The following is a 22,558-nucleotide window of genomic DNA, read 5'->3' as shown; positions in this document are numbered from 1 at the left end:
CTCAAATAAAATAAAATACAATTTAAAAAAAAAAAAAATCTTCATGTTCTTTTTTTTTCGGTCGTGGGGCCTCAACTCTGGGCCTGGGCACTGTCCCTCAGCTCTTCAGCTCAAGGCTATTGCTCTACCATGGGAGCCACAGCACCACTTCTGGGTTTTTCTGCTTATGTGATGCTGAGGAATTGAATGAACGCAGGGCCTCATGTGAGGCAAGCACTCTACCATTGAGCCACCTTCCCAGTCCGTTTCTTTTTATTGTCAGTCCTAGGGCTTGAACTCAGGGCCTGGGTTCTATTTCCCTGATCTCTTTTGCTCAAAGCTAGCATTCTACCAGTTTGAGCCATAGCTCTACTTCCTCTTTCCTGGTGGGTAATTGGAGACAATAGTCTCACTGGGACTTTTCTGCTCAGATGGTTTCAAACCTGGATCCTCAGATCTCAGCCTCCTGAGTATCTAGAATTGTAAAGGTAAATCACTGGTGCCTGGATTAATGGAAGATTTTTTTTTTTAATTGTAATCTAAAAACAGCTTCTACTTTGAAAAAAAAATGACTTTAATTTCCTCCAAGAGGATATTGATATTGTTATATCCAAGAAACATTGTCAATTCTGATGTCCACTTAGTAAGCAAGTTTATTTATTTATTTATTTATTTATTTATTTATTGTTGGTCATGGGGCTTGAGCTCTGGGCCTGGGTGCTGTCCCTGAGCTCTTCAGCTCATGGTTAGTGCTCTACCACTTGAGTTACAGCGCCACTTCCAGGGTTCTGGTGGTTTACTGGAGATAACAAGTCTCACAGACTTTCCTGTCCAGGCTGGATTTGAACCATCATCCTCAGATCTCAGCCTCCTGAGTAGCTAGGATTACAGGCATGAGCCACTAGTGCCTGGCTACCAAGTCTACTTTAAAATCCAGGGCTTTGCTGGCATCTAACAAGCTGAGGAAGGCTTCAGTTTACTCATCTTACTGAAATGATGAAGCTTATGCTGGAGCCAGATGTAAATGGCAAGTTCATGGGCTTCTAGAATATACTTGGGTTACTACTAGAATTCACACACTTGGCAGTAAGTTATGGTTTATCTTTTTATTATTTCTCCTTTTATCAAAATCTGTCACAGCTGGGGGCAGGAGGAAGTAAAAAAAAATCCCACAAATATTCCCCCAGTTTCCCCACCCACCTCCCACCCAGGGCTCTGGCCAACCCTGGGTACACATGATCATCTCCCCCCACCCTCAGCTTTCTCCCAGCAATAAATACAGGTGACCGTGATTCAATGAAACCACAACTGATTTCTTCATCTTGAATGCCCCAGGGGACCAGAAGGGGGCAAAAGTTTAACACCCATCCCCTCTTAGTTAAGGAGGTGTAGAAATGGTCTCTCTCCCAGGGGATAGGGATAGGACTGCCCCCACAGAACTGAGGCAATGGAAGGAAGTGGGGAGGAGGGAAGGGGTGGTTGGGATGAGAGGGAAGCAACCTCACTCTTGTTCCATTCATCCCTTACTAGTAAGGGGTGGTCCCAGTGTATCAGTGGGGCAGAGAAAGGGGAAGGCTGGCAGGGTAGAGCCAGGGGAATGAAAAAACAAAAAACAAGGGAGGGCAGTTTGGCAGGAGGGGGTGGGAAGGAAGGAGAAAAGGAACACTAAAGTTCACTGCCCTCATCTTCTTCCAAGAAATGGCATCAACACACAAGTGACATGAATGGACAGGGTCTGGGGAAGTCAGGGTCCCCAAGGAGGAGAAAGTGGGCAGGCAAGGACCTTGTAGTTCTCAGGTCTTCACAAGTAAGTGTGCTCCAGTTAGAGCAACAGGATGTTGGGGGGATGAAGGGGAAGGCTTGGTGTCAGAGAACAGAAATGAAGAGGTCACCAAAGAAATTTGGAGCTCAAGGACAGTCCTGACATCCTACCCAGATGTTGGTAAGAATCTGGGTCTTGGAATAGGGCAAAGTCTGGGGAGGGTCAAACTTCAAGGCAGAAGGGTTAACTCTCACCACCACCACACCCTTCTCCCCAACCAAGAAGATATCCCTTGGGTTATCGGAGGTGAATACTCCAATCCGATGCCACATTGACACTAGGCTTACGCAGGATCAACACAGAAGTCTCAGGGTCATGCTGGAAGGATAACCGGGTTTCAGGAGATCCTAAGAGAGGAACAAGAGTACCACAGTTGGCTAACAGGAAAGGCCATCCCAACCTTATCAACCTTGCCTCTGCTTCCTCTTGTCTGCCATCCTGGGTCCAATCTGTCACTAACCTTTTGTCTGGAGCACCACAGCTGCTGGCTTTCCAGCCCCTATTATCACCACTCGCTCAATCCAGATGGGTGTCTCAAGGTGGCCTTTGGGGTCTGCTGAGCTGGAGGCAAAAGCAGATGCCCAACAGGGAAAAGATGTTAAAAACAGAAGGAACTTCTTACCCAAAGCAAGGTCAGGAGATGAGAGAAGAGCACGGTCAATAGTGACATCCCCAAGGACCAACCCCCTGCTAGAGGGATCCCATTACCTGGAGACAAGAGTGTTGCCAGAGAAGGAGAATCGGCGAAACAGGAACTCATTGCGAGTCTGATAGTTGAATGTGTGCCCATCATCCAAAAAGAGCTCTCCTTGGGCTGTACCCTGAACAGTAAATGAGACAATTGAGCACCTGAGCAAAGAGGAAGTCAAGAGCTCATCCCCAGGGGACTGAGTCCCACGAGGGCAGGCAGTTAGGTGAGTTGGCTCTCTGCGCAGGCACTCACTTGGGGACTGAGTGCAACAAACAGAGTGATGGGGTCATCCTTCATACAGTCTGAAGAGCGCCGTACACGCATCCATCGAGGCACAATTGTTCCTCCACGCTGAAACACAGGGATCTAGGACAAAAGCAGTGCTAGGATGAAGTCACCACTTACACCCACATCTTTCTGTTCTTACTATGTGCACACAGGTACCAGACCTCCAAGTACACACACTGTGTTCCCCTCCCCATCTGGAAACCTACAGGCAGATAGAACTGGTATACTCACACTGCTTAGAGTCACAGGCAAGTACAGGGTCTGAGGACCGTGATACTTCTGATAGGTTTGACTGTCGTACCACACCTGTGAGGATAAGATGTTCAGTTGCTCAGTGCACAGGGATGCCCATCTTGTTTACTTTTTTTTTTTGGTCAGTCGTGGGGCTTGAACTCTGGGCTTGGGCGCTGTCCCTGTGCTCTTCAGCTCAAGGCAAGCGCTCTACCGCTTGAACCACAATGCCACTTCCAGTTTTCTAGTGGTTTATTAGAGATAAGAGTCACAGACTTTCCTGCCCGGGCTGGCTTTGAACCATGATCCTCAGATCTCAGCCTCCTGAGTAGGTAGGATTATAGGCGTGAGCCACCAGCTCCTGGCTCCATGTTGTTTACTTTTTGTCTATGCCTTTCCATAACTCACCTCCCCTTGGCCAGGCAGATAGACCTGTACACCATGAGCCCCAGCATCTGATACAGGGTGAACCAGAAGTGCATCCCCTAAAACACACAAGAATCAACTTGTAACTAGGGGATCAGGTCCCAGGCTAAATGGGCAACACCAGAACATTTGTCCCGTGTACCACCAGCCACATACACTAACCCTTCTTGGGTCTCCACAACTAAGAATTTCTCAGCTCCACCCCAACCAATTCTCACCGAGTAGGAACTGATCATCCATACTGAAGGTGGTCACATCCTGAGGATACTGTACCCACAGAGGCCTAGCAAGGAAGCAGAAAGAGAAAGACATTCTCAGTAATCCCCAAGAACTGGCAATAAGAACAGCACAGGAAGCCGGGTGCCGGTGGCCCATGTGTGTAATCCTAGCTACTCAGGAGGCTGAGATCTCAGGATCCAGGTACAAAGCCAGACCAGGCAAGGAAAGTTGGTGAGACTCTTATCGCCAATAAACCACTAGAAAACCGGAAGTGACGCTGTGGCTCAAGCGGTAGAGCGCCTGCCTTGAGCTGAAGCTGAGAGACAGCACCCAAGCCCAAGAGTTCAAGCCCCACGACCAACCAAAAAAAGCACAGGAGTAAGGAGTTTGCAGACAATTGTCACAACCTTATCTTGTCTGGTCTATCCCACCTTCCTGCTCCCCACCCATCAACTGCTTTGCACAGCAACCACTGAGAAGCCTCCCTGCATGCTGCAGTATCGTGCACTGCACAGGGCACTCCAGGATTACATCAGATTTTCTTTCTTTCTTTTTTTTTGGGTCCAGTCGTGAGGCCTGAACTCTGGGACTGGGCGCTGTCCCTCAGCTCTTCAGCTCAAGGATAGCACCCTACCACTTGAGCCACAGCACCACTTCCGGCTTTTTTCGTTTTGCTTATGTGGTGCTGAGGAATCAAACCCAGGGCCTCATGCATGCAAGGCAAGCGCTCTACCACTGAGCCACCTTCCCAGCCCTACATCAGATTTTCTTCTAAATTCCAATCTCTCCTAAGGAGTCCTTACCCAAGGCCCACTGTCTTTTTATCTATTCCTGAAACACAACAAACTCACTTTAGATTTTTTCTTTTTTTTTTTTTTTTGGTCCGGTCATGGGGCCTGAACTCTGGGCCTGGGCGCTGTCCCTCAGCTCTTCAGCTCAAGGCTAGTGCTCTACGACTTGAGCCACAGCGCCACTTCCGGCTTTTTTTCTTTTTGCTTATGTGGTGCTGAGGAATTGAACCCAGGGCCTCAGGCATGCAAGGCAAGCGCTCTACCACTGAGCCACCTTCCCAGCCCCAGACTTTTTCTTTTTTAAACTTTAGAATTTTTAGACTTGCAGCCTGCTGTGCTTGGAACATTGTTCCTCAGGATCACAAAAGTCTGTCCAACTCAGCACTCAGCACTCATCTTACTCAGCACTCATGGCTTTTTGTTGTTGTTGTTGTTGGTCATGGAGCTTGAACTCTGGGCCTACCCCTGAGCTCTTCAACTCAAGGCTAGCACTCTACCACTTGAGCCACAGCGCCCACTTCCAGCTTTTTCTGCGTATGTGGTACTGAGGAATTGAACCCAGGACCTCATGTATGCGAGGCAAGCACTCTACCACTGAGCCACCTTCCCAGCCCCACTCATGGCTTTATCAAAGAGGATTTTTGTGAAAGTGGTACTGTGGCTCAAGTAATAGCATGTTAGCCTTGAGCTGAAGAGCTGAGGGACAGCGCCCAAGCCCAGAGTTCAAGCCCCATGACCGACCTCCCCCCCCTCCCCCCAAAAAAAGGAGCATTTTTGTGACCATTTGATTTCATTATCCTGTTTTACTTTTGTCAAAGTTTATCACTGTTGGTAATTTTCTTTCTTTTTTTTTTTTTGCTAGTCCTGGGGCTTGAACTCAGTGCCTGGGCACTATCTCTGAGCCTCTCTGTGCTCAAGGCTAGCACTCTACATTTTGAGCCACAGTGCTACTTGTCTGGTAGTTGACTGGAGATGAGTCCTGCCCAGACTGGCTTTGAACTATGATCCTCAGATCTCAGAGTCCTCAGCAGCTAGGATTATAGGTGAGTAACCAGCACCTGGCTTATTAGTTATTGTTAGTCTTTCACTTTTTTTTTTTTTTTTACAAAGTCTAGCTCTGAAGCTCAGGCCTTAAACTCTTCAACTCCTGAGGCATGTGCCACAATGCCCAATATTTCCTTTATTTTTATTTTTTGGTGCCAGTAATAGGGCTTGAACACCCAGCCTGGCTGCTGTCCCTGAGCTTTTTTGCTCAAAGCTAGTGCTTTACCACTTGATCACTTTTTTTGTGGGGTGAATTGGAGATAAGAGTCACAGATTTTCCTGGTTGGGCTGGCTTTGAACTGTGATCCTCGGATCTCAGCTTTCTGAGTAGCTAGGATTACACATGTGAGCCAACAGTGCCTGGCTCCCCTCTAATTCCCAAGATGAGATTTCCCTCCTGTTCAAGGTCTGCTGAAAGGAGGTATGAACCAAGGGCTGGGAAGGTGGCTCAGTGGTAGAGCACTTGCCTTGCATGCCTGAGGCCCTGGGTTCGATTCCTCAGCACCACATAATCAAAAAGAAAAAAGCCGGAAGTGGCGCTGTGGCTCAAGTTTAGAGCGCTAGCCTTGAGCTGAAGAGCTGAGGGACAGCGCCCAGGCCCAGAGTTCAGGCCCCATGACTGGACCCCCAAAAAAAAAAAAAAAAAAAGGAGATATGAACCAGTTCCCACTATTCCCCAGCCACTCTCAGCCTGCTCTACATAGAGCCCCCAAAATGCCTCACCTCATGACAGGAAACCCTTCTCGATGGGCCTGATAGAAGATAGTGTACCAAAAGGGCAGCAGAGAATATCGCTGGTTTAAGGCATCTCGGATTACATCTTGGTTCTGAGTTGCTAAGAGCCACGGCTCCCGCCGCCCAGTGTCCAAGTGAGCATGAGCCCGGAAGAATGGCTGATAGGCACCCATCTGGTACCAGCGAACAAGTAGCTCTGGCTCTGGGTTTTTGAAGAAGCCACCCACATCCGCTGAGAAAGGGAGGGGAAAGCAATTAGGAAAGAGGGTTCAGGAAAGATGCTGCCTGATGAACTGCCCAAGCCAAATACCCACAACTCCCAATTTGTAGTTTTGTGTTCATGCCTAGGTCCTAAGACCTCTACTTTGCCCCTCTCCTACCAAACAAGACCCTAAATTCCCCTCTCTTACCCCCACAGAAGGAAAGTCCCACCAGCCCCAAGTTGAGACACATAGGAATGGTGATCTTCAAATGGTCCCACTCAGCACTGTTGTCTCCTGTCCACACGGCTCCTGAAGAAGACAAGAGGTTAAATAGAGAAAGGCCTTAGCATTTTACGAAGGTGACTGCTCTGCCCTACCACATCTACTCTTGGGTCCCCAGAAGCAGAAGATAGCGTTCATAAGAATTTTATATTTATTTATGCTAGTACTGGCATTTGAATCCAGGGCCTTGTTCAGGGCCTCTAGTCCAGCCTTTTCTGGTTATTTTGGAAATGGGAGTCTTACAGACTTTTCTGCTCATGTTGGCTTCAAAATGGAATCTTTTAGATTTCAGCTTCCTGTGTAACAAGGACTACAAGTGTAATCAACTGGCATCTAACTCCCAAGAACTCAAATAGGGACTTTCTCCTGCCCTTTTTGATTCCACTAAAAGAACACTAGAGATAGGGAGATTCAGTGAACAGCTTTCCAAAAGCTAGGCCTGGGTGTGGCTCTTTTGATCTGGTATTCCTCCTTTGCTACAGCTCTATTCTCAAAGTCTTACCAAAACGCTGGGAGCCAGCGAAGAAAGCCCTGCTTAGAACAAAGGGCCGTTCTATTCCACCAGAGCGCTGTATTAACCCATTTGCAGTGGCCATGTGCTGAGTAGAGAGAGAAAAAAAAAAGGCAGTGAGAACAAGAGTCCTGTTATCAGTTGTAAGAAGCCTGATCCTCAAGTCCTAGGATCTATCTTTTTTCTTGTTGGTCATGGGGCTTGAACTCAGCTCCTCAGCTCAAGGTGAGTACTCTACTTCTGGCTTTTTCTGCTTGTGTGGTGCTGAGGAATCAAACCCAGGGCCTCATGCATGCAAGGCAAGCATCTGCCACTGAGCCGTCTTCCCAGCCCCCCTTTTTTTTTTTTTTTTTGGTCATGGGGCTTGAACTCTGGGCTTGGGCGATGTCCCTGAGCTCTTCAGCTCAAGGCGAGCGCTCTACCGCATAAACCACAGTGCCACTTCTGGTTTTCTGGTGATTTATTGGAGAGAAGAGTCTCAGGGACTTTTCTGCCTGGGCTGGCTTTGAGCCATGACCCTCAGATCTCAGTCTCCTGAGTAGCTAGGATTACAGGTGTGAGCCACTGTCACCTGGCTTTTTTTTTGTTTTTTCTCAAGACTAGCATTCTACAACTTCGATCCACAATGCCACTTCTGGCTTTTTCTGTTTCTGTTTCTGTGGTACTGAGGAATCAAACCCAGGGCTTCATGCATGCTAGGCAAGCACTCTACCACTAAGCCACATTCCGGGCCTCTCTTTTTTCTTTCCACCAACTCTCCTCTCTCAATCTCTTACCACATAGAAGCCATAGATGTTATGGATGTCTCGGTGCTCCCAGCCCCCGTAATGCTGGGCATCCTTGAGCATGGTGACCTCAGGACCATTGAAAACAGATGGTTCGTTCATATCATTCCAGACATAGAGATTAGGAGCTGAGCCCTGGGAATATAGCAGGTAATATGGACAGAAGACAAGAAGGAAGAAGACAGGCAGTGTCAGTCTGAGAGTTCCTAGGAATCTAGAAAGATTTATTTCCTCAGATCAAGGGCCCACAGAAGGTTACAGGCATCCAACCGAAGCAGAGTGGCAACCAGGAAGGCTCTTTATCATGCAGGCAGGGTAGGAAGAACAAGAGTCATAAGGAGAGGCCTTTCCTACCTCGTAATTGTCAAAGCTGAACATGTTAGCCCACCAGGCCCTCATGAGGGGATTAGTGAAATCAGGGTAACCAGCTGAGCCTGGAAGGGGATAAAGGTGGTGGTCAAATACCTCCCTCTTCCTCCCAGGACCAAGTCACCATTCTACCTCCCTGGCCTTCCATCTGCCTCTCCTTCAAGCTTAGGCCTGCCTACCTGGCCAGCACCATCCCTCATAGTCAGAGCCATCCCGGGTTTTAACATAAAAGCCCTGGTTCTTTAACTCTTCATGAACACGATAGCCAGAGTCCACCTTGATGTGAGGGTCCACGATGGTCACCAGCTGAGGGCAAAGAACACAAAAGTGGTTGGTCAGAGAGCTCTAAGGCCATCTCGCCTCCGCCTTACCAAGAGATCACTGACCATGGCTGCAACCCCTTTACCTTCCGCCTCTTGGAGGCCAAGTGATCAAGCATGGTGCGGGGCTGAGGGAAGCGGCTAGGGTCCCAGGTGAAGTACCGCTTGCCATCAGCATGTTCAATATCAAGCCAGATGACATCACAGGGCATGTTGTGATCATCAAAACCCTGATCCACTTCCAGAACATCAGCCTCATCTCGGTAGTTCCAACGGCTCTGGTGGTAGCCGAGGGAGAAGAGTGGGGGCAATGTCTGGGTTCCTGTAGGTTTATAAAGGATGTGGGGTATTAATGGGGATGGATCCTTGCCGTCCCAGAAACTGAGGGAGACATAAGAGAAGGAGGCTGAGAGTATAGCACTAGTAAAGAGACTGAAACACAAAACTTCTGAAAGTGTACAAAAGACAAGAGGAAAAAAATGAGGCTGTAAGCCAGGCGCCGGTGGCTCACGCCTGTAATCCTAGCTACTCAGTAGGCTGAGATCTGAGGATCACAGTTCAAAGCCAGCCTGGGCAAGGATAGTCCATGAGACTCTTATCTCTAATAAACCACTAGAAAACCGAAAGGGTGCTGTGGCTCAAGCAGTAGAACACACGCCTTGAGCTAAAGAGCTGAGGGATAGTACCCAAGCCCAGAGTTCAAGCCCCACGACCAACAACAACAACAACAACAAAATGAGGCTGTAAGTTAGCCGATTGGGCCCAATCACCTACCTGTGAGACTAGCATACTGCCTGAAGACATCAAAGACAGAAGGCCCAAGCAGAAGAAAGACATCAATGATACCACTCTCTGACATCCAACGGACATCTGTCTGTGGGGTCTCCCCCGAACCCTGCAGGTAGTCAAGCATCTTCCCAAACAGAGTCTACAGAAGGGATCAAAGGCAAATAAACCCTTAAATTTTCCAATTCCATATAAAAGCAGCAACATTCTCCTCAAGGTCTTATTTTGACTCCTAATATCTTATTTTGATCTAATATTAAATGTCACCTCCCCAGGGAGGCTTTTGTGTACCACACTGTCTAAAGCAGTACATACCTACCCCCATCTCCATGACTGTTTCAATGTTAGCAATTACCACCTTGAATTCATCTTGCTGTCTTCCTGGGAATGGAGGACCTGTCAAAGCTTAGTAAGCCCATGTCCCCAGCACCTAGAAGAGTGCCTAGCACATGCTATACCCATAACAAATGCATGCCCTCAGGCCACAATTGGCAATGCCTTCCTTAAGTGTGGTCATTTGGCAGCGACTAGAGAAAGCAGAAGGTTTCTACAATGCCCCAAACAGGCTATGTCACCAGTTTCTTCAAAACTCACATCTTTATTTCTTTTTTTCGGTTGATCATGGGGCTTAAACTCAAGGCCTAGATGCTGTCCTTGAGCTCTTTTGCTTAAGGCTAGTGCTCTACCACCTTGAACCAAAGCTCTATCACCAATTTTTGAGTAGTTAATTGGAAATAAGAGTCTTATGGGAACTTTCCTGTCTGGGCTGGCTTTGAACCATGATCTTTGAACCATAATCTTAGCCTCCTGAGTAGCTAGGATTATAGGCAGGAGCCACTGGCACCTGGCATATCTTAATTTCTTCCTTCTTTTTTTGGTGTATGTGGTAATGGGGCTTGAACCCAGCATTTGGGCACTGTACTTTAGCTGGCTTTCCATCATTCAAGCTACAACCCCACTTTTGGCTATTTGGGAGCTAAAGAAATTCATGGACTTTCCTGACCAGACTGACTTCAAATCCTGATCCTCAGATCTCAATCTCTTCTTTTTTGGTGCCAGTCCCAGGGCTTAAATTCAGGGCCTAAGCACTGTTTCTGAGCTTTATTGCTCAAAACTACCACCTGAACTACAGCTCCACTTCTGGCTTTTTTTGAGTAGTTTATTGGAGATAAAAGTCTCACAGACTTTCCTGCCTAGGCTGGCTTTGAACTCACATCTCAGCCTCTGAGTTGCTAGGATTACAGGTGTAAGCCATCACTGCCTAGCTCAGGCCCTGCTTTCTCCCCCTACTCTTACCTTTCCTGCAGTGTTGGAGGATATATCAACCCAGGTCTCAGCAGCATTGAGCCAGAAGATGCCCAAGTCTCGATGAGGGTTATGTGCCAGGAGCACAGGCACAGACCCATACAAGGCCATGGGGTTGTCCAGTTCATACTGGAATACATCCAAATTGTATAGGCGATATGGTTCACCACCCCTGGTCGCAAACAGACAGACAGGCCTAAGCTAAGAACTGGCCCCAGTTGCAGTACTCCAAATCCTACCAGATTCAGGTCAGTGATGAGAAGTAATTGTCCTTTCTCAAAGAACTTTCTTTTTCTTTTTCTTTGGGGGGTCTGGTCGTGGGGCCTGAACGCTGTCCCTCAGCTCTTCAGTTCAAGGTTAGCACTCTACCACTTGAGCCACAGCGCCACTTCCGGCTTTTTTCTTTTTGCTTATGTGGTGTTGAGGAATCAAACCCAGGGCCTCAGGCATGCAAGGCAAGCTCTCTACCACTGAGCCACCTTCCCAGCCCCTCTTTTTCTATTTTTGATAGTCGTGGGGCTTGAACTCTGGGCCTGAGTGCTGTCCCTGAGCTCTTCGGCTCAGGGCAAGTGCTCTACCACTTGAGCCACACACCACTTCCAGTTTTCTGGTGGTTAATTGGAGATAAGAGTCTCATAGACTTTCCTGCATGGTCTGGCTTTGAACCATGATCCTCAGATCTCAGCTTCTGAGTAGCTAAGATTAAAGACTTGAGAACCACCAACGCCCTGCTCAAAGAACTTTCTGAACCACCATAGTGACTAAGCACAGAAAGTGATCCATGCGGGGCTGGGAAGGTGGCTTAGTGGTAGAGCGCTTGCCTTGCATTCATGAGGCCCTGGGTTCGATTCCTCAGCACCACATAAGCAAAAAGAAAAAAGCCGGAAGTGGCTCTGTGGCTCAAGTGGTAGAGCGCTAGCCTTGAGCTGATGAGCTGAGGGACAGCGCCCAGGCCCAGAGTTCAGGCCCCATGACTGGACCCCCCCCATCCCCCCAAAAAAGAAAGTGATCCATGGACTATCCATCATCATGCCCACCTCCCAAAGACCAGACTTCCACCCACTTCTCCCTCCTCCTTCTGGTATCATTAGGGGACTTACTCAGTGACCTTCAACCTCAGGCTGTCTCCATGCTCAGGGATCCCATATACATGCTCCATGCCTGGCAGAGAGAAGTCCAAACCTACAGACGTAGGGCCTAGAAAAGAACCCAAGGCTGAGCTCCAGTGCTTGTTCTTAAGCAAGGACTCCCTGTGCCCCTGCCCAGGGCTCTCCCAGCCCCTCACCATATGGCTTGCTGTCAGAGTGAGTTTTGAATGTCTCCTCCCAGGCTCCTGGCTCATCTTTCTCTGCTTTCCCCTGGGTCTCCTCTGGCTGTAAGAAGGAAAGTGGACCACTACCCAATCATACACCAGTTTTCTTTCTCTCATTTTCTAAATCCCATCCCTCATGGTGAATCTCGCTGAGTTTGTACTTTTTATTTTTCTTTTAATATGCAGGTTATGGGGCTTGAACTTGGAACCTCGCACTCTCACTCAGCTTTTTTTACTTATAGCTGGTGGTCTACCAATCAAGCCATGTCTCCCAGCTCCCTAATCTAAAGTTTCTTATGGGACTTTCCCATCCAACATCCCAGCCAGCCCTATCCTCCAACCACCCACCCCCTCCAACTTGCCTTGTCACCATCCCCAGGCGTTTCCTCAGGCTGGGCCCCATCGCCCTCAGCTGGGTCTTTTGATCCTTGCCTGGAAGGTAGGAGAGCTGTCTGCTCCAATCCAGAGGGGGCAGGGACGAGGGGCTAGTGGAAGGAGGGGTAGGGGAATAGAGAGCCAAGGGTCCAAAGGAATGAAAGCATTGGAGGAAGGGACTGAACATTAAAGCTTGGAGAGGGACCCCAGGAACCAGTTAAGTTTTCAAAAGATGGGGAACGAACTGAGAAAAGAAAATGAGGAGTTGTGTGCACCTCCCACCAGAAAATGCTTTCTACATACAGGGGCAAATCACCAGCCTCTGCCAGCATCTAGAAGAGACAAGCAGGGTGGTTCAGGGGCCTGAGTTCTGAATGTTAGTCCTCCTGGCTCTGATGCCTCTCCTAAGATACGCTGATTCCAGCTACTTTCTCACTGGCTTCAGACACCTGGCCTGACACATGGTTTTGCAAGGGAAGTCAGACCATAGTAAACTTCTCCAGACACAAACAAAAACTTCAAAAGGTTCTTCTAAAGAATGCTCTCAGGCAGCTGGCAAGCGGCTGTCTGGGACCTCAGTTCCACCTCAGCTAAGGGTAAAGAACCCCAGCAACAAGCAGTATCCTTCCACCCCTTGGCAAAACACTAAGTTCCTAACATTCCTTAAGGACTTGCAGCACTTCATCTTCTTTCTCCCAGGGGTGTGTTAGCCAGAGCAACACAAAACAAGGGCCAAAACATCACACAGTGGGAAAAAGCGGGAGAGGTAAAGTACAGGGCATGGAAAGATCTGGGATCCCTTTCCAAGAGGACCAGAGTGACGGGTGGGTAAAGACAGAAGAACACATACAGTACCAGTGGTCATGGATTTACCTAGAGAAAAGGCTCTTGATCTTATCCCAAATGCTACCGAGCGTGAGACTAACTTTATCCGAAAAACTGGGGCAGGAGGAAATGAGTAGGGAAGGGGAAAAGGAGGCACAAAACCAACACAAAAACAGAAACATAAAAGTGAGTTTCAGTCGACAAACTTCCAGAGATGGGGGGAAAAGAATCCAATAAATAAATAAATGTCTTTTAAAAGAAAGAAAATAAATATGGGGAATATGATGATATGAGAAGGGGAAGAGGGAGAGATAGACCCAGGCAGGCCTCCCAGAGGAGGTGCCCAAAGCACAGCTCAGGGACAAAAGCGACAGCCTCCTGATCTGTATAGAAAATGGAGAAAACTACAACCCCTCCAGCCCCCAGCTACTACCCAGCAGTCTTGCCACCCCGTCTCCTCCCAGGAACCTAGATACCCCACAATATCCCTACACTCTCCCATGGTAGACTCCCTGCTGTTCCAACCCCTGTACTCACGGGACCCTGGGGGCTCTCTGGTGCTCAAATTCCATGAGTCCTCGAGCATTGACACTGAGCAGAAGACTGCGATCCTCTAACAGGTCAAGGCGGAATGGCTGAGCTGTCAAGATGATTTTGTAGGGTCCCTCAGCCACTGTTAGCTCAACACTATTGTCATCATGGCCAGAGACAGAAAGCCTGGGAAAGATACGAAAAGGGATACAGGAAAGCGCAAGGGGAAAGCTGGGGTGCTGGTGGCTTCTGCCTGTAACCATAGCTACTCAGGAGGCTGAGATTTGGGGATCAAGGTTCAAAGTCAGCTTGAGCAAGGAAAGTCTATGAGCCTTTTATCTCCAATTAACTACCAAAAACCAGACGTAGAGCTCTGGTAGAGCACTAGTCTTAAGCAAAAAGAAGGTCAAGCACAGAGCCCAGGATCTCAGTTCAAGCCCTAGCACCAGCACAATAAATGAATGAATGAATAAATAAATATGGAGTATGCTATTCTGAGTAGTTTTTGAGGAAAAAAAACATAGAATGGGAGTGGAGGAGTAATGGGGCCGGCAATAGTATATTTCTAAAGGTAGGAAATCAGCCTTGTTTACTTTCTCTTATAAAACCAGCACCTAGGCCAGCCAAGGTACAGAAGATGAAGTAATACTTGCTTACTGAATGAAGATAAAGAGTAAATGAAAAAAAAAAAAAAAGAGTAAATGAAAGTGCAATAGAAAAAGAGTCAGAGTAGCACAGTGTAACACTTAAGTATTACCCTGATGCAGGAAAATTGGCTACCTAAAGAAGGTTCAGGGCTGGGAATGTGGCTTAGTGGTAGAATGCTTGCCTAGCATGCATGAAGCCCTGGAGTTGATTCTCCAGTACCACATAAAGAGAAAAAAAGCCAGAAATGGTGCTGTGGCTCAAGTGGTAGTGGTGGAGTGCTAACCTTGAGCAAAAGAAGGTAAGGGACAGTGCCCAGGCCCCGAGTTCAAGCCCCAAGACTAGTCAAAAAAAAAAAAAAAAATAGTTCATCGGGAAGGACAAAGAGCAAAAAGGAAAGGTATGTTTCTCAGACAAATTTACCGAGCTGTAGGGGGATCAGCCACCAAAACATCTGGTACACGGTATCGGGGCCGCCGGGGCTCCAGCTCATCAATTCTGATCCGAGTCATGTTCTTTTGAAGCCCCTGGAGCTCCAGCACCAGCAACACCTGTGGGGATAAAGATTTGGATTTGGAGAAATTAGAGGGACTATACCATGCAAAGTCCCTGAACCCAGTCCCTCTTGAAGGGACTTTGAGCCTTTGCCTAAAGGGCCTAAGATTAGATTTTTTTACAAAGTATAACTAGCCAATGATTAGGCTGACACAGATTGTTCACTTTAAGTTCCCCCTTCCCAAGTTATCCTGTAGTCATGCCCCTAACTCTATTACTCTTCCTTGTCCTGCCTCACCTTGGTCACCTCATGGATCAGATGGATTGTAAGAGAATCAGGACCCAGCTGCAGAGTCTCCAGCAAGGCACGATATGGAGAAAGGCCTGGCCGTATGTTGCGCTGCCTCCTGCCAAGTGCAACAATGGGGAAATAAAGTAAGAGAGTACCCCAATATTCCTATGTATCTCTAAGGTATTCATTGCCACCTCCAACATTACCCTCATTTCCATTCCATTCTCCCACAAATAACATACTTGCAGAAGGAACTCTCTTCACAGGTCTTGAAGTTGCTTCTATCCACAGCAAAGGTAATCCCCAAGCAGACTCCTAAACACGCCAGTAACAAGCCTGTCCAAGACCTATGGAACAAAAGGACAAAGAGATAGAATCAACATGGAAGTTAGGAAGAGCCCCATGCCTGTTATAGCTATATAGGACAGCTCATGAGAAAGAGAAGATGGAGTCACATTAAATACAAAAGATAGCAGAAAAAAAAAAAGAGATGGCAGAGTAGACACAAGGTAGAAGGTCCTGAAGAGTCGACTTACTCACATCTTCTCTTCAAAAGACAGGAGGAGCAACTATGTATGAGTACAGTGTAAGGACCTCAATGAAAGCTACTGATCAATAGAGGACTTGAGAGCCAAGTGTCGGCAGCTCACATCTATAATTCTAGCTGCTCAGACGGCTGAGATCTGAGAACTACAGTTGGAAGGCCAGTCTGGGCAGGGACTCTTTTTTTCTCCAATTAACCAACAAAGCTAGAAATAGAGCTTATGGCTCAAGTGGCAGAGCATTAGCCTTGAGCAAAAAATCTCAGGGACACTGTGTGGCCCTGAGTTCAGGCCCTTAGACTACCACCAAATAATAACAATAAAATAAAAAGTACTTAAGAAGCAAAAAATAATTACAGGGTTATTCTCAGCAAAACATAATATAAACATATCTAAAATACAATATTGAAACCAACTGCTGTAATTAATACACATAAATTAAAAGGCTCATGCTTGTAATCCAAGCTACTTTAAAGGATAAGATAGGAGGATTATGGTTCAAAGCTAGCCCAGGCAGAAAAATTCCTTAAGACTCTTATCTCCAATTAAGCAGCAAAAAATCAGAAGTGGAGGTGGTTTGAGTAAAAAAGCTAAGGGACAGCAAGTGCCAGCACCAAAACAAAACAGGAAAATATCAGGCTTGAACAGGAAAGGGAGGGATAAGGAACCAACATGATGAGGGAAGGCTAACAAAGAGGGTGAATGAGGACGAATACGGTTGATGTAGTTTCTTTGCATATATGAAAATAAAAAATGAAACCTATTCAAATTGTTTTATGGAGGAGGGGAGCTGGGCATTGTTGAGTCTCACCTGTAATCTTACTTAGAAGCCTGAGACCCCAGCCGGGCGGCGCCAGTGGCTCACGCCTGTAACCCTAGCTACTCAGGAGGCTGAGATCTGAGGATTACAGTTCAAAGCCAGCCCGGGCAAGGAAAGTCCATGAGACTCTTATCTCCAATAAACCACTAGAAAACTGAAAGTGGCGCTGTGGCTTAAGCAGTAGAGCGCTTGCCTTGAGATGAAGAGCTGAGGGACAGCACCCAAGCCCAGAGTTCAAGCCCCAGGACCGACCAAAAAAAAAAAGAAGGATTGAGATTCAAAGCCAACCCAAGCAGGAAAGTCTGTGAGATACTTATCTCCAATTAGCCACCAGAAAACTGGAAGTGGAGCTGTGGCTCAAAGTGGTAGGGACAGTGCCCACACCTTCAATTCAAACCCCACAACCCAAAAATAAAAATAAGAAATAAAATTTAAAAGCCAGTGCCTTGCATGCATGAGGCCCTGGGTTCGATTCCCCAGCACCACATAAGCAAAAAGGAAAAAAAGCCGGAAGTGGTGCTGTGGCTCAAGTGATAGAGCGCTAGCCTTGAGCTGAAGAGCTGAGGGAAAGATAGCACACAGGCCCAGAGTTCAGGCCCACGACCGGACCCCCCCCCAAAAAAAAAAAAAAAAAAAGAAAAAAGATAAAAAAAATTTAAAAGCCAGGCAAACAACCTGTAATCCTAGCTATTCAGGGAAGCTGAGATATAGATTACAACTCAAAGCTAGTCCAGGCACAAAAATCTAAGAAATTCCACTTCCAATTAACCAGCAAAAAACAAACAAACAAACAACAAAAAAAAAACAGTCTGGCTAGGTGCTGGTGGTTCACATAGCTACTTAGGACACAGAGATCTAAGGGTCCCTTTCGGAAGCCAGTCCTGGTAGAAAAATCTGAGACTTTACTAGAGCTGAGGCCCAAGTGGTAAAAGTACAAACATTGAGTGAGAAAGCCAAGCAAGAGTTTGAGGCCGTGAGTTCAAGTCCCAGTACTGGTACAATTGAAAACAGGCAAGAACTCAGGAGGCTGAGATCTGAGGATCAGGGTTTAAAGCTAGCTCAGGCATGAAAGTCAATGAAACTCTAATATCCAATAAACTACTCAGAAAAAGCCAGAAGTGGCACTATGGCTTAAGTGGTAGAGCGCTATCCTTGAGCACAGAGAGGCTCAGGGACAGAGCCCAGGCCTGAGTTCAAGCCCCAGGACCTGCCAAAAAAAAAAAAAAAAGAGGAAGAAAAGAAAAGAGGAAGGGAACAAATAACTTTGATCTTCAGAGGTCCTGGTATTGACTCTGGTTACATCAGCCTCTCAAGAAGAAAAATAACAGCTAATCCCGGAGGAAATGGAGGTACCATATGTGTGGATCTGAGAAACAAAGAAAACTGTGCCTTTCATGAATGAGTATGGCTCGAGCTACAATTATAAAGTTAAAGATGCACCCTTACCCAGCCTGCAGGTCACATTTCCTAAGGATCCTACCTCCCACAGTATACCAGGTATTCTGTTCCTCCCGTGTCAACTTTTTTTTTTTTTTTGTCGGTCGTGGGGCCTGGGCACTGTCCCTCAGCTCTTCAGCTCAAGGCTAACACTCTACCACTTGAGTCACTGTGCAACTTCTGACTTTTTTTGCTTATGTGTTGCTGAGGAATCGAACTCAGGGCATCATGCAAACACTAGCACTGAACCACCTTCCTAGCCCCCATGTCTACTTTTGCATCACCATCCAGGGCTGAAAAGAGCAAGAGCTATAACTCTAATGACCTATAACATGGCCATGGGGGCTTGGCTGTATTATATCCCTAACTTTGGACTCTACCAGCAATTTATAAAGTATTCATGCTCTAGTCTCAACCTCTAAAAACATGATTTAATAGGACTGGAATAGGGTCTGGGTATCTGTTTGAAAGCTCTCTAAATGATAAAGTGTTATCTGTAGTTCACAGCTATTTGAGAAACTGAGGCAGGATGACTGCTTGAGCCTAAGAGTTCAAGGCCCAACTGGGCAACATAGTGAAACTTTTTCCATTTCAAAAATATATAGAAAAAAAATAATAAACCGGGCACCGGTGGCTCACGCCTGTAACCCTAGCTACTCAGGAGGCTGAGATCTGAGGATCGAGGTTCAAAGCCAGCCCGGGCAGGAAAGTCTGGGCGACTCTTATCTCCAATAAACCACTAGAAAACCAGAAGTGGTGCTGTGGCTCAAGCAGTAGAGTGCTTGCCTTGAGCTGAAGAGTGCAGGGACAGCGCCCAGGCCCAGAGTTCAAGCCCCACGGCCGACCAAAAAAAAATGAAATCTGAGAATCACAGTTCAAAGCCAGCCCAGCTCAGGCAGGAAAGTCCATGAGATTCTTATGTCCAAATAACTACCAGAAAACCAGAAGTAGAGCTACTACGGCTCAAAGTGGCAGAGAGCTAGCCTTGAAGTAAACAGTTCAGGGACAGCAAGGCCTAGGCCCTGAGTTCAAACCCCAGGACACACACTAAAAAAAAATAGATATAGGGGCTGGGAAGGTGGCTCAGTGGTAGAGTGCTTGTCTTGCATGCATGAGGCCCTGGGTTCGATTCCTCAGCACCACATAAGCAAAACGAAAAAAGCCGGAAGTAGCGCTGTGGCTCAAGTGGTAGAGTGCTAGCCTTGAGCTGAGGGACAGGCCCAGAGTTCAGGCCCCATGACTGGACCACCTCCCCCCCCAAAAAAGATATAGATCTATGTATCAGTATATAATCAAGTCTGGCCTTGGACTCACAATCCTCCTGCCTTAGCCTCCAGAGTGCTGGTATTACAGGTATGTACCACTGAAGCCAGCTTTTTCCTTTTCTTTCACTATTTTTTTTTGTCGGTTGTGGGCCTGGGCGCTGTCCCTGAGCTCTTCAGCTCAAGGCAAGCGCTCTACCGCTTGAGTCACAGTGCCACTTCCGGTTTTCTAGTGGTTTATTGGAGATAAGAGTCTCACGGACTTTTCAGCCTGGGCTGGCTTTGAACTGTGATCCTCAGATCTCAGCCTCCTGAGTAGCTAGGATTACAGGCATGAGCCATTAGCGCCCAGCATTCTTTCAGTATTTTTGTGGGGGGAAGGGGGGTGAGGGTCAGGCCAGGGGCTTAAAACTCAAAGCCTGGACATCATCCCTGAGCTTCTTGATTGCTCAAGGCTAACACTCTACCACTTGAGCCACAACTCTACTTTCTGTCTTTTTGGTAGTTTTTAGTTTTAGTGGAGATAAAGAGTCTCACAGAGGCTGAGAAGGTAGCTCAGTGGTAGAGCGCTTGCCTTGCACGCAAGCGGCCCTGGGTTCGATTCCTCAGCACCACATAAGCAGAAGAAGCTGGAAGTGGTGTTATGGCTCAAGTGTTAGAGCGCTAGCCTTGAGCTGATGACTTAGTGGTAGAGTGCTTAACTAGCAAGCATGAAGCCCTGGGTTTGATTCCTCAGTGCCACATACACAGGAAAAGCTGGAAGTGGTGTATGGCTCAAGTGGTAGAGTGCTAGCCTTGAGCAAAAAGAAGCTCAGGGACAGTGCCCAGGCCCTGAGTTCAAGCCCCAAGACTGGCTAAATAAATAAATATACATATATGTGTGTACACATATATACACATATACACATATATTGGAGGAGGTAACAATGCTCGATAGGAAATGTACTCATTACCTTACTCATGTAACTGTAACCCCTCTGTACAATATTTTTACAATAAAAAAAAAAAAAAAACTCAGACTTTCCTGTCTAGGCTGGCTTTGGCTTTGTACCATCATTCTCAGATCTCAGCCTCCTGAGTAGTTAGGATTACAGGTATGAGCAACTGGCACCTGGCCAGCTGGTAACTCTTATTATATGAGTAGTATAGGAGCACTTGCTGGAGAAGATTCCAAAGTGGGGAGGTAGAGAAGAGGGACACAGATTTCTTCTTGGCAATTAAACTTTGCAATTTGTAGGAAGTGGCGCTGTAGCTCAAGTGGTAGAGTGTTCGTCTTGAGCTGAAGAGCGCAGGGATAGTGCCCAAGACCAGAGTTCAAGCCCCACGACCGACAAAAAACAAAAAACAAAAACATTTTGTAATTACTAAAGACAGGACGGACCTACTGTACACATTGGATCTAGCCTTTGTATCTTTTTTTTTTTTTCCAGTCAGACATGGGGCCTGAACTCTGGGCCTGGGCGCTGTCCCTCAGCTCTTCAGCTCAAGTTTAGCACTCTAACACCTCAGCCACAGTGCCACTTCCGGCCTCTTCTGCTTATGTGGTGCTGAGGAATTGAACACTGGGCCTCATGCATGCAAGGCAAGCACTCTACCACTGAGCTACCTCCCCAGCCCTGTATCTGTTTATAAGCTAACAATTTTTAAAAATTCACCAGAGTACTCGGTGGTAATCACTTGCCTCGCCTGCACCATGGCAAAAAAAAAAAAAAAAAAAAATTAAAGTAAGAAAATTACTAGAAAGGAGATCATAGAACATATCTACGCTTTCTAGGGCCACAAGGCTACCAAGTGAGCACTCCACAGCAGACCAGTGAGAAAAAAGGCAAGGTTTGTATCAGCAAAATGAACAAAATAAATGCTATCAGAAAATTCAGCCAAGGGCATGTGGCAGAGTTCTTGAAGAATGGCTACAGTAAGCATCTTGGACCACTGAGTCCATATTCATCCTTCCCTAAGCAACAGTGTTAAGTCAAACACTCTGTGGAGTATTTAGAGTTGGAGGAATGACCATGGGGAATCAAATTTTATTGATTTGTGCCAGTACTGGGGCTTGAACTCAGGGCCTGGAAGCTGTACCAACAGAGTCACAACTCCATTTCTGGATTTTTGTTGGTTCATTGGAAATAAGAATCTCATGAACTTTCCTGCCTGGGATGGCTTCGAACCTTGACCTCAGCTCTCAGCTTTCTGAGTAGCAAGATGGACAGGCTTGAGTCATACCTGCACTTAGCAGAGAATAGGATTTCTAGATATCTTTTAATTATGCTCTGTCGAAAGGAGCTAGGTATCCAGGGATGCTCTGAGCACCCCTAAACAAGAAGAGTTCATAAGCTAAAAAGTCAGGCATGAGCTGCAAGGGCAAGTAAGACCTGTTTATTGTCTCAGGCTTCCCAGAGCTTAAGTTTATGATCCACTCTCCCCCAGTATATCCGTTAGGTAAACGCTTTGTGGAGCTGATGTGTTTCCAACCCTTTCCCCTTCTGCCCCCGGTACTTAAAACTTCAGAGCAAGGACTAGACCATTCGATTACGTGTCGTGTTTGAGCAACATCATCCATGCAGACTCTGAACTTACAGATCCTACCCCAACCAAAGTGAGCACTAGCCAGGGCTGGTGCTCACGTGAAGATAACAATAGTAGGGATGGAGCCCGGGCAGACCGGGGCGAGGCGGACGCGAGCTTCCAGCCCGGCTAAAGGGCCCTAAGGCAACAGGCGGCTTTGCCAGGAACCGGAGTGCGTGTGTCCCCCCGCACCCCCACCCTAGCCTCCCCCGACGACCCAGCTACTGCAGGAAGGAGGCGGCGGTGTTGGGGGAAGCTAAGCAGCGGAGAGAGGCCCAGGCCGAGAAGAGCGCGCAGGTGCGGCCTTTTTGAACTCCGGGGCTGGACCAGGAGCCCCAGGGGCCAGGGCCACCACGACGCGGGGGGCTGGAGGGGCCTGAGGCCGCCTCGAGGAACAAAGGGTCTCCGCGGGGCCAGGGGGAGCAGGGTGGCAGACAGGGTGTAAGGAAGGGAGCAATATGGGGTCTGGGGAGTTAGGGGCATCCGGGTGCGCCCCCCGGGTTCCGGACTCCTCACCGCCTCCTACGCGCCGCCACTGCCGCTACCGCCGCCATCTTGTGCCCGGTTTGCTCCTTGACCCCGAGCGGCCCCGCCCCTGCGCACGCAGGGCCACGTATCATAGTGCCCTCCCCTTCCGGCCTCCTGATTGGCGAATGCAAAAAGGGGCCGG

At 47.6% G+C, this 22,558-nt stretch overlaps 1 protein-coding gene across 2 annotated transcripts; it reads right to left on the bottom strand.

Annotated features, from left to right (window-relative positions):
- Positions 1-1,064: 1,064 nt before the first annotated feature.
- LOC138810684 (neutral alpha-glucosidase AB-like) lies at positions 1,065-22,464 on the bottom strand. 2 transcript variants are annotated; one of them, XM_069997873.1, is made up of 25 exons: positions 22,405-22,464; positions 15,505-15,609; positions 15,269-15,377; positions 14,899-15,026; positions 13,837-14,016; positions 13,348-13,413; positions 12,462-12,531; positions 12,073-12,160; positions 11,888-11,984; positions 10,779-10,959; positions 9,471-9,624; positions 8,783-9,018; positions 8,556-8,682; positions 8,362-8,441; positions 7,999-8,142; positions 7,214-7,310; positions 6,637-6,738; positions 6,215-6,458; positions 3,656-3,720; positions 3,420-3,496; positions 3,012-3,086; positions 2,745-2,858; positions 2,510-2,622; positions 2,262-2,362; positions 1,065-2,148 (listed from the first exon to the last, which is right to left on the bottom strand). In XM_069997873.1, exons 1-25 carry the CDS (start codon positions 22,440-22,442, stop codon positions 2,039-2,041), a joined length of 2,901 nt encoding a protein of 966 aa, XP_069853974.1. In that variant the 5' UTR covers positions 22,443-22,464; the 3' UTR covers positions 1,065-2,038. The 2 variants fall into 2 exon arrangements, with proteins under 2 accessions (XP_069853974.1, XP_069853975.1); XM_069997874.1 differs by lacking the exon at positions 13,348-13,413 and having other exon boundaries at positions 1,066-2,148.
- Positions 22,465-22,558: the final 94 nt, after the last annotated feature.

Source organism: Dipodomys merriami, unplaced genomic scaffold, assembly GCF_024711535.1.
Source record: "Dipodomys merriami isolate MVZ:Mamm:240054 unplaced genomic scaffold, mDipMer1.0.p SCAF_505, whole genome shotgun sequence".
In the NCBI taxonomy this organism is placed as follows: domain Eukaryota; kingdom Metazoa; phylum Chordata; class Mammalia; order Rodentia; family Heteromyidae; genus Dipodomys; species Dipodomys merriami.
This window is presented reverse-complemented; position numbering and strand designations above follow the sequence as displayed.